Source organism: Orbicella faveolata, unplaced genomic scaffold (genome assembly GCF_042242905.1).
Source record: "Orbicella faveolata isolate gen_17 unplaced genomic scaffold, um_ofav_v1 contig_26, whole genome shotgun sequence".
In the NCBI taxonomy this organism is placed as follows: Eukaryota; Metazoa; Cnidaria; class Anthozoa; order Scleractinia; family Merulinidae; genus Orbicella; species Orbicella faveolata.
In genome coordinates this window covers 8,283,143-8,295,000 of record NW_028301554.1, presented here as the reverse complement: position 1 = coordinate 8,295,000, position 11,858 = coordinate 8,283,143, and the positions used below count along the sequence as shown (strand labels likewise).

General features: G+C 38.6%; 1 protein-coding gene across 1 annotated transcript in view; it reads left to right on the top strand.

The window, feature by feature from the left end:
* The window catches only part of LOC110059202 (MAM and LDL-receptor class A domain-containing protein 1-like), a 40,325-nt gene extending 30,236 nt beyond the window's left edge, over window positions 1-10,089 (top strand). Inside the window, exons 20-26 of the mRNA XM_089296166.1 lie at window positions 1,359-1,499; window positions 1,686-1,921; window positions 2,317-2,935; window positions 3,404-3,498; window positions 4,100-4,200; window positions 5,349-5,732; window positions 9,638-10,089. Coding sequence (XP_089152292.1) covers window positions 1,359-1,499; window positions 1,686-1,921; window positions 2,317-2,935; window positions 3,404-3,498; window positions 4,100-4,200; window positions 5,349-5,732; window positions 9,638-10,019 — 1,958 coding nt within the window. The 3' untranslated portion in view covers window positions 10,020-10,089. The remainder of the gene's footprint in view (window positions 1-1,358; window positions 1,500-1,685; window positions 1,922-2,316; window positions 2,936-3,403; window positions 3,499-4,099; window positions 4,201-5,348; window positions 5,733-9,637) is intronic.
* The last annotated feature ends 1,769 nt before the right edge of the window (window positions 10,090-11,858 follow it).

Genomic DNA, 11,858 nt, shown 5'->3' with positions numbered 1-11,858 from the left:
AGCAAGAAAGCAGTGGAAAAATTAACTGAGAACATCAGAATTATTTGCCTTAAAACACCCACTTGGAAGGTAAGCTGTCATCGAAGTATTATCTCAGGTTTACTGGATAGTTTTAATGGGAAATGAAATGGCAGGGTTTTTCAATGGTTTGCTCAGAAAACGAGCTAAGGCTAGTCAAATTGTTTACATTTCCTGGTTAAACAAAATCTCTTCGAAAGGTCAAATTGGGCCAACTTGCATGGGGCCGCTCGCCTCAGAAATAACTTTTGCCAAGAAAAAAAGTATATCATGTTCAAAAACAGCTCTTGTACTTGCTAGAAATAAATTTTGAAAGAATTCTACATAATACCGAGTATGTTTTGAGATGTTTGAAAATGGTATGGAATTTTTGATTTTCAAAGTCCAGAAATTTCGGTTCTCTTCGCTTGGTCTCCAGGAATTTGAAATTACAATCGTAACTCTAAAATAGCATCAAGGCAGCTTAGCAATACCTCCTAAATAAAATTATAAACTAAGGAAAACCATAGTTTGCTATGCGCCTTCACGCGAGTTCCATTAACTGATCATGAAATTTGACCTCATTTCTGTTATTTTTCGCCTTCACGGGCCGTCGACGGTTTTTCGTAATTTTCTCAAAAATGTAAAACTCTAAAACCTAAGACTTATATCGCGATTCTTAGCATACCATAGTTTATCCCTGGACGAAATATCAAGGAGTCCATTTTTCCAACCTTGTGCCACATTTTTTCAATCTCAATCTGTCCCTATAGAGAGTCGCTCTTAAAACTTAAATTTTTCCTGAACCAAAGCAGATATTTGCAAAACGGCGCTTTTAATCTTTCATTGAATTCTATGTAATAAGCCTAAAAATTCAAGGGTAAAAATTTGATCACTGTTCCACTTTTAGAACAATGATCCTGTGATGTCAAGTGACTGCATTGCCCACCCTGAATGATAATCGCACTTATCCATATGAAAACAAAGAAGACGTCTAGGACTACATAGATCTAAGCTTTGACTTGAATTTTGATGGTTATTCACATTTCTTTGATTTTCCATTTATAAGTACGCTGAGCAATTGTTTTAATCACGAAAAGCTCGCACCACATTGTCATCCCTCTTGCAAGAAATATTAAATCCACTGTCGCTTTAACAAGGTTTCGGGCGCTTCTGCTTCCCCACCCCTTTCTTTTTTTCTATATGTATTTGATTGGAGGTATGATTTGTCATGGTCCGTCAGCTTTCTCTTTGATTGGCCATATTGTTGACTTTGGTTTTGGTTTTAACTTAACAATGACAGCAGTGTTCAGTGACCGACTATCTGATTACGGTTGTGAATAAATCTGTTTTCACTTTAGTTAGAACATCTTGCGACTTCGACAGCGGACTTTGTGATGGCTGGGAACAGTCTTACTCAGATGTCTTTGACTGGACACTAAACAAGGGAGCAACTTGGTCTGTAGATACAGGTCCAGATTACGATCATACCAGTGGGTTTGGTAAGAGAACTCTCGTCCACTTCATTTAATTGTTCTTGCTCGTTTGTCTTAATTTCCAGCAATACAAATTTATAATTTATATTTGCGCTTTATTTCTTCGTTATTAGGAAATATTTTGATCAAATATTTGTTATGCTTTACGCAGGGAAATCAATGTTTTTTTGTTTTTTTTTTTTATGTTCACAGGATACTACATGTATATCGAGACGTCTAGTCCTCGGGTCGAGGGTGATAGCGCAAAACTTGAGTTCTCTGTACCTGGAAATGGAGAACTGTCTTGTCTCGAGTTCTATTACCACATGTATGGAAACACTATGGGCACTCTGAATGTCTTCAGTGGAAGTGCGGTAGTTTTCAACGCATCAGGAAACCATGGCAACCACTGGATAAAGGCGGAAAGAACCATTCAATTAGATAGCATTGTAAGTTTTAATCGGTAGATATATGATTTACCTGGCAAATTACGCAATACTTCAGCCTTTCCCTTTCATATTATTAATGGAAAACAATACGCGTCTTTGATAGCTCAGCCTTGAGCAGCTTGTAGCACGTTTAATTTCTCGGGCTATTTGTATACAGACGTACAGCTATATAAAAAAATCTATACTAATGAGACAATAACAAACGAAACTCAAACGCAAACATAAAAAGAGAAAGACAGAGACAAGGACAGACGGTCAATGGTAAAATACATTTCTTCGCTTGTTCTAAATACATAACTTAGCTAGACAATTCTTCGTTCTTAAGGACATCATTTCTGTTTTGCTTAAGATTACAAATGGAATAACAACTTTTCATTCATCTGTAATTCATCTAGGTGACATTTGAAGGAATACGAGGATCCTCGTATATGGGTGACATAGCAATCGATGATGTCTCGATTAGCAATGGAAGCTGCCAGGGGCACACTGTATCTCCAACGTTTTCCACAACATCAACCTTGACGCTTTTAGTGACGTCAGATCTATCGACATCTACTCCTTCCACTAAAAAGTCTTCGTTGTCTACAGAGCCATTGACATTTAGTCTTTCCTCCACTAAAGAGTCTTCGTTGGCTTCCGAGCGATCGACAGTTAGTCCTTCAACTAAAAAGACTTCGTTGTCTTCCAAGTCATTGACAGTTAGTCCTTCCTCCACTAAAGAGTCTTCATTCCCTTCCGAGCGATCGACAGTTAGTCCTTCAACTAAAAAGCCTTCGTTGTCTTCGGAGCCATCCACGTTTAGTCCTTCCACCACTAAAGTGTCTTCGTTGTCTTCAGAGCCATCGACATTTAGGCCTTCCACCACTAAAGTGTCTTCGTTGTCTTCAGAGCCATCCACATTTAGGCCTTCCTCTAAAGAGCCTTCATTGTCTACAGAACCATCCACTTTTAGGCCTTCACTTTCGAGAAGTTCATCTACTACAAAAGCACCCCTGTCTTCGTCTGTCTTACTAGGTATTGTTTATTTGCCATCCTTTTTTTATTACTATTCAGTTAAAAACCGACAAAAAGCTACGCCTGTATTAGTTTGGCTTCTTTTCAAGTTCCTTGTCCGCAATCCACCCGGCTGATATCCATTGCTTCTGTATCCATTTGGACGGGTTTTTTTTTTTTGTGGCTGTCTTTCATAGTTGTTGTGTGCGTTGTGATACGGCGTTTATCCCACATGGTAAGAGGATTACCTACGTTATCACAAAATACTCATTAAAGGAAAATTCATTTGTCTGCCATTTGATATTTTTTGGGATTTTGCAATGGGCTTTCTTGGTTCTGGAGAAAGGAGATGAAATGATCTTTATCCTGAATATCTACATGTACTGCATGTGTCCAAATCGCTATGTTATTTCAGTTTTAGCGTTTTTATGCCTTGATGGTTTTAGTACTGCCGTTTGAATTACTTATTTTTTCGGCTGTCAATCCTAGGTACTTTCACATCCTCCATTGCTCCTCCAACACCGTCAACAAAACAAATACAAGAGACAGTCATGTTGGAAATTCGAGACCTTGATATCAAAAAGGTGCTTTCTCAGTTATTATTGTTTTCTTACTGTTTTGTTGGACAAAAGGGAGTAATAGAAGGCAACTGGTAAATCACAAACCAAAACAGGGAGGTTCTTTAATTTATTGAAATATATTGGAGCAAGTATTCTTTGAATGAAATTCTCATTTTGGCTTTTTTGACTTGGAAAAGCTTGGGGCTTCTGATGCAGCTCTGCGACTCCAATTAATCGATCGTCTCTATATGTAAACCAGCATGTTAAAAACGTTACGGAGATGACCTTGTGGCTATCTTGTCGGACACTGGTGTCAAAAGATTGAATCTTTACTATTTTTCGGCAAGAGACATTATTATATATCTCGCATTTCTGCCAACTTGTTAATATCAGTATATCAGAGAATGGTTAGAACATCTGAAGAAAATGCTCCCGAGTGATGTTAGATCTCGGTTAATATTTCTTCAGTATCTTTATTGTTGAATTGTTACTCTGACTCATAATTTCGGTTTCCTTTCCAAATCAATTAATTCAAACCATTTCAAAGTTGAAGTTGAAGACAGGCCAGTCTAATCTTCTTAATGTGACATTTCTTCTTTGGTTTTCTTTTCCTGTTCTTAATTAGTGGAATAACCAAATGGAAAGTGACTTTAAAAGAGAAGTTGCAAGGGCAGCGACAGATTACTGTGCCGTTGACGGAACACGATGTGGATTTACTCTGTCAAGGTAAAAGCCAACTACGAAACACGTGAATAAAAAAATCACAACATGCAACAATCACTAAACAGTGCGAAATTCTGAAGTATATCTGCAGTACAAATATCAAGAAATAGTCTATTGTTCCGGCTCAACATCACACTTTCAGCAAAAATGAATAGCTTTTTGTTCTTGGTAGCCCTGAGGGACTTCGTCCGAAGCCAAGCCAAAATCGTCGCCGTTGCTCGGAAAACTTTCGGCACAACAATTAAGCTGCACTTGGGGGTGGGCAGCGTAATTTTTTCTCTCGTAAAGTCAATTCTCACCGGTGTCACAATTCTCTTGAGAAACGGTCTAAGTCAGAGAAAATTCAACCAACAAAAATCAGCTCAGTGCTTGTGTTTGGCCGTTGATGAGTTATGGTAATTTACCATCTTGACTTATGATAGTACTACACTCTTTCACGATATCTTCTGCCGATTTTACGCTAAAAATATTCTCGTGAACAGACTATAAATTGTGCAAGTCGATGATTTGACTGGTTCGACTGATTTTCCTTGCAAATTCATTTTCTCCGCCTGCAATATTGAAAATCATACCACAATCTACCAATCGAAGAAGCCCTTATACTCACTTTTCATGCTGACGTAATTCGGGTCATGCCCAATGGCACACAGGGCAGGATCGGAATTCTAAGACTGCATTCCACTTGACACCGGAGGGTAGGCGCAAGCGGGGAAGACCCAAAAATACATGGCGACGCACAATAGAGACAGAGATGAGAGGCTTCATTCGGCCACAGCTGGAGCTCCATCCATCCATCCGGGGACAGAGAGCTGTGGAGGTCCTTTCTCTCTCCCTCCTGATAACATGACCTATTCATCATCGTCTCTGCATAATGATGGTACCCATGCTCTCTCGTTCGCAATGTATAAGCAGATCCTTGTTAGAAATGGTCTAAGGCCAGGAAATGTGAAGAATAGAAAATATAAATACAAAATATTATTGATTTAATAATCATTTTAAAATAGGTTGAGAAGGAAGCTTAAGCTCTAGTATAGTTCCACAGCTGTTTCAATAATTATGCCCTGATTCAATTTTCAGATTAACTTGTAAATATTTTGTGCTAAATCTTTTGTTTTTAATCATTTACATTGTATTTTTTCTACCTTTTACAGTTCCCGGCGAAAGCGGTCATCTGACAAAATGGTATTTACCAGCGATAGGGTTCACATTCTTCCTGGTTATCCAAAGGAATCGACAGATAATCCTTCAATTACCTTGTTAGCTATTTATTTACAATTTCCTCAAGAATTCTCAGATGATATCATTGACAAAGACGTCCTAAAAGCCATCTTGGAAAATAATGAACAGAGTATTGGAGGATCAGTGGGTGGTACCATCTCTAGTGTCCAGCCTTTAGCCTCCACTACAGAAACCACAGAAGAAAGTGACGAGGAACCAAAATCAAAGAATGCCATTATTATAGGCCTTTGCGTGGGTGGTGTGATATTGGTCGTTATTCTCGTCGCTATTTTCTTGCATTTCAAGAGAAGAAAAAGGTAAGAGATTAAGCTTGAACAAGTTGCATCCAATTGCTTAAATCCAAACTGAAACTAATTGAAACAATAACTATATTTATTATATAAAAGTTAGTGGTATACCGAGTGGTAACAAATTAATAAAAATAGGTGCTCGATGAGCACATGAATTCACGGCCATAGGTAAGTGGATTAGGAATCTCTGCAGGACCTGGGTTTAATTCAATGTCTCCAGATAACAAAAGCTTCTTTTCTGACAAGAGGTAGTTGTTATTATCAAACTGAACTCGGACAAAAATTCTGGATAACATTTATTATTCCTACCAGAAGACCAACACTTTTCTTGTTAAAATTTTGTTTAAAAAAATCGAGTAAAAACAGACTCTTCTTCATGAGCAAGCTTGACAATCCATAGTTCACAACTTGTAGCCACAGCGAATAAAACAGATGAAACGGGAACACTTTTAGAAATGCTTAATTCTGCCTCTACTTTTTTGTGTTTAACTGATTTTAAAACTTCACGTGGTAATCTAGATGGTTCTCTGTCTCTTTTTCTACATGGAGTAAATGATAAGTATACTGATTAAAGATTAAAGATTTACTCTTACATGTACCTTGCCTAAGTGTAAACACTGGAAAGATTGGCTTTCACTCCGAGTATTTGCAGAAAAAATACTAGTTACATACCAACCAGGCATAGTTTCTGTGGATGTGTTTTCCATGGTCATGATTTCGTCAACTAAAGCTTTTTGTTTGCACTCTACTAAGAGAGTCATATCTCCCTAAGAGGAACTCTCCCGTAATCGTGGTGGAATTGACTGCGTTGTGCTCTGACTGCGTTTTGAAAGGGATGCGTACTCCCTCGAAAGTGCCGCATAATCCCTTGAAAGGGTCGAACTATCCCTTCAAAGGGCTGAATAATCCCTCGAAAGGGATTCGAGTTTCCTTGAGAGGAATGAATTACCGCGAACGGTGAATTCGTGATTTCTCTGTCAGTTGAGTCGCCCAGTGATCGATGTAGTCGGCCTGATTGCAGATTCTGTTCTACATTGCGAAATATTGTTTTAAAATTTGAGTACATGGCATTAATGTCCTCTGCATCACAAGCAACATTAGAGACCTTTATACGATGCAAGGACGGGAAGGCCAAGACGAGAACGGCAGTGGACGCGGGAAATAAACTTTCGCGTGCCGTGTCGCCAAAGACAAAACGGCGACGTCAATATCTCTAGCTTCACAAAAGCTTTTCATAAAACCAATGACATCCCTTTGAGATAGTATGGAAATATTATCCAGTTAAGCTTAAACGATGGTGAACAGACGACACGGAACTTACCCTTGTTTATATAGGCAAGCAAACCTTACTGATCTGTCGGTATTTAATATTGAAAGAAAACAGAATTTCCGTCTGAAGAATTTATGTGAACGATCTTTGCATCGACCTGGTTCAGATAGCTTTTTGTCAGCAGGGCGTTTCAGAATCGATCCTGCCTATAGCTGAAACAAATATTTATAATAAAACAAACATTACGTTGAGTTCCAGGTTGTATGAAAACATGAAATAAACATCAATTTGCCAAATGTGCATTTTATTTGCTCGATAGCTGCTTTGAAGGCACGTAACAATCGTATTTCCAATCAAAACCTTTCGGAAACCACTCAAACTCATGCAAGATCATTCGAGAACAATGTTTTAGCACATTCGCTGATAGCTGTACCTGATTATATCAAAAAAAAAAACAAAAAAAAAAACAGAAAACTTTGTCTACTCACCAATTCGCGTCACTTCGAAGAGCGTGGGAAAACGAGTCTGCAACGTCATATGCTCGGTCAGCGGTTAGAGATCGTAGTCATTGATAATGCTCCGTAACGCTGTGCTTCTGCTAGTAAATTCGCATTTTTTCCCCCCCGTTTTGACAACCAACTCCCTCTTACGAACATTGACAGGTTTGACTAACCGAAAGTCTACCGACAAATCAATCGTGAAATCTTCACATATTTTGTTCCTTTCAATCGTACAGTCGGTCATTCGGGCATTAATCGGGAAGCGGCCTTCGCTCATCCGAAGTTTGATTAAGTACGAATATTCTTTTGTTACACATTTTTGGTTAACGGACACGCTCGATGACACAGAATCTACGGCCCTCCGGCCGTAGATTCAAAAACGATTTGACATCCTCACATAACATATATTTTTTGTCCCTTTAACCACCGTTAAATTTGTTGGTGTACGATCGAAACATCTTCAGATCTTCTTCGGAAGTGTTCAGCAATCCTCGGTTGTCTTCTGTAATCTTCGGAAAATGTTCGGAAATCTTTAGAAAATGTTCGACAGCGTTCGTCTGACCTTGGGACAAATTTTGGAAAATGTCCGAAAATCTTCGGAAAGTGGTCAGAAATCTTCGGAAAATCGCCACAAATGTGGTTATATATTGTTAGTATCACCCAACTAGTGGACTAATGCAAATCCTGCATTTTGATTGGCTACGCTACTAGAAGACTATTAGTAATAGTCCTCGAGTAGCGAAATTGGCGCAATCGAGCGTCTTTCGTTTTATTCCCAAATAAATATTTCTTCAACTTGCATTTGTTAACTTTATTATTGCCTTTTCTGCCCGACTAGTTGGGTGATACTAAAAAAATTAGACCCTTCGCCCTTGCGGGCCACGGGTCAATAGCCCATGAGGCGAAGCCGAATGGGCTATTGACCCGTAGCCCGCAAGGGCTACGGGTCTCATTGTTAATTAATATTTTACGTTATAAAAACAAAATTACATGGTCGCTTGAAAATACGAAATTTATCTTTGAGTGTTAAAAAATATTTCACGAGTGAGGGCAGCGAACGAGTGAAATAATTTTCAGCATGGACGATCTCCGCTCGACCATGGAATATCCTCTATAAGTTGTCTTACGTCTTACTAAATACTTAATATATTACCGAGTTTATACTTTTCTGTATTTAATAGTTAGGAAGTAGAATAACCAACCGTGCGTGTTGGTCTGTTATAATTATTACAGTGCGTATCGTTCGTGACAAACTGTGGCTTCCGTCCTGCAAATAAATTTTCTTTCGAGATATAGCGCCCTTTCCATAAAAATAAACAGGGGAGAAAATAACTGCTTCATAGCGTACAGAAGTCAGATGGTTGGGATTTCCCCACTCGTGTGCTCTTTTCTAAGTTAAAATAATTCTGACACTACATGCTCCAACACACACGTGACAATGTACAGCTGTTGTTTCGTATTTTGATCCTTTCAGATGTTGCTCGATTTAATTTAGGGAGCGAGGGCGAAGGTGACAATGACAAGGTGATGTCATGGGGGAGCAGACTAAAAAGGCGTCCTTTTTTCCAAAGAAGTCCACAATCGTTCAATTTTTCTGACTGGATGCGCGGCGTTGTACGACCTTGGCAGCTCACTAAAAACATTTTAATTAAGGAAAATCTAAATCCACAATTTGAACTAGAACATCTGAAATAGACGAGGAGTCGTAAGCCTGAACATTTTTTCAATGAAGGACGCCATCAGCACTGCCAAACATTGTCCGTAAAAGGACGTTTACAAGTTTCAAATAAATTTCAATCAAAAAGTTAGAATTTATTTTCATTTATCTACAGAGGTGCAAATTTGTCGCGCTCAACGTCAGAATGGCAAGAGGAGTCGTCACTCCACTGTATGTTTCATAAAAACAAGCCAATGATATGACTAACAGAAAATTTTATAGTAATAAAACTTGTTAAGACAGTGGAAAAGGTTTCAATATAATGATCCCGGTTAATATTACGTTAACAGATCAGTCAGCAGATTAGCATACTGCATTCATCATCGACGAGGATTTTTTCTTTTGTGTGTGTACCCTGACTATAAAGGCGATAATAGCAAAGTGTATGGTTGTTTGTTTGTTAATATACATATTTTTTCCCTAGATCATTCACCGCAAAGAACAAGGCGGAGAATGGTTACAACAACGTTTACTTCAACGATGCTTATTGTACCGGTTTTGGAGAGCAAACCATCGAAACGGAGGGTGGTGATCAAGCTTTTTCATCTGGTAATGCGTCAGTCAATGACCTAGCAGTAAAGAACAGTGGGGATGTTGCTGCACCTACTTACGAAACACTCAACAGTGGTGTTAAAGTTGATGCATCCATCTACCACAACCTCAAAAGTGATCTTAAGTCAAAAGAAATCCGAGCAGAGAAGACCAGTGGGGAAGTTGCGGCACCTGTCTACCAACCACCCACCAATGGAGATGCTGCATCCATCTACCAAACAGTCAACAGTGAGCCTGCGTCATCAGAAGCCTAGGTTGAGAGGAGTAAGGGAGACGTTACCAAGTCTACCGCGGGCTAACTAACCCAATAGCGGTGATTCAAAAGATCGAAACTGGAAAAAAGAAAATCAACTGTAGATACAAATAGCAATGTAGTTGGTCAAAAATGTCCCAGCCCACACTGAAGTGAGTTGTTGTACTTTTCCTTTTGAGAAAAGGAACGATAAGTCCGGTATAATTTTTTCCTTTCCCTATAATTGTACATGTGGGAACCAAATTTTCGAAGTCCATAAAATCGAGGTTGTTCTAAAATTTGTTTCACGACAACTACAATAAAATTCTCCGAAAATTGGTTTCTCACTTCCGGAAGGCTGGGATATTCACTATTTTTATACTGTTTAAGTGATTTTATGGCACGTAGAGTGACTGTCCAGTAACATATCTTTAATTTAAAGAGCCTACATGTATAAGGCTTTGTTCGTCTTAAGGAAGATTCGCTTGAACCGGAAGGAGAAGTGAATGAGAAGTGGCCAAACCCGGTTTCAGACGTGGGTTCTAGAGCCATATACCCGTTTTTAAACTTGGTCTCTAATTGCATCCCTTCGTTCACTTGCCAGTATGTTTTCAGACCTGGCGTGTAATGCTTTTTCCATCTCTAGACCTGGCTTCAAAAGCCATATCTGTCTCTGTTTCCACGTGCGTATGCGCACATCATGAAAACGTTCTATGTGCATGAAGTTACCTTTGCCAGCGTTGTTCGGCTGCTAAACTAGGTTGATTAGAATTTTAAAACCAGCTGTTTTACGACCACTTTGTTCTTTAAAGATGTGCATATTTAGTGTTTTCACACTATGTTTTCTCTTCACTAAATACAGCTTCTGCTCAGATTGTCGAAACATCAATCACCAACAGTAGTTATGTTTAGCACAATCTTGACCCGAGCAATAGCACTGGACAAACTATTGATGTACTCCTGGATTCAAACATATACTAAGTTAGAAACACTGATACAATCGAATGCTTATAGTTATTGGTTATAGCTTGAGGGGAAGTATTTTATATCATCAATAACAGGCACTTTTTATGATATATGTAGAAGCTTGTTAATAAGCCATTAATTGCACACTTTTGTAACTGTAACCTATCTCTCTTTTCGATAGGTACCGAAGCTACGTAGATTTTATAATCTCTATATATTTTTTTTATATTTTTTATACTCAAATTTTGTAAGTCTTAGGATGGACTAACTAAACTGACTAAGTGACTGACTGACTGACTGACTGACTGACTGAATGACTGAATGACTGACTGACTGACTGAATGACTGAATGACTAACTGAATGAATGAATGATTGACTAACTGAATGACTGACTGAATGACTGATTAACTAACGGAAGAACGAACACCCGGAATTAACGGACGGACAGACCGACTAACAGCTGATTCAATGACTGAATTAATGACTGACGAACGGATGGACAGCCGGAACGGTCCGACCGACCGGCTGGCTGAATGACTAACAAGGTCCCAGCTTCAACTTTATATCATATATAAGTACTCTCCCAGTGCTGTTAAAATGTAACGTGTAAATTGATGTTTGCAGCTTTAGCCGGAAGGTTATCTGGATTAATCTTCAATAAAATCATTACTTTTATAACGGCTCTAACGATCTGATAGTTAACTCGTATACACTGCATGAGCTCAGTTCAGGTAATCAAATGGTGACGAGTAAAATTATGAAATGGTTTCACGCGCGTCTTGTCAAAATTCTAAAACGCAAGTGACATTATTTCTTAATTTCACGAGCATACCATTCCATTACCATTTATTGTTTATTAATATAGTGTTCATGACAAGCTTTCTGTTCATAGCC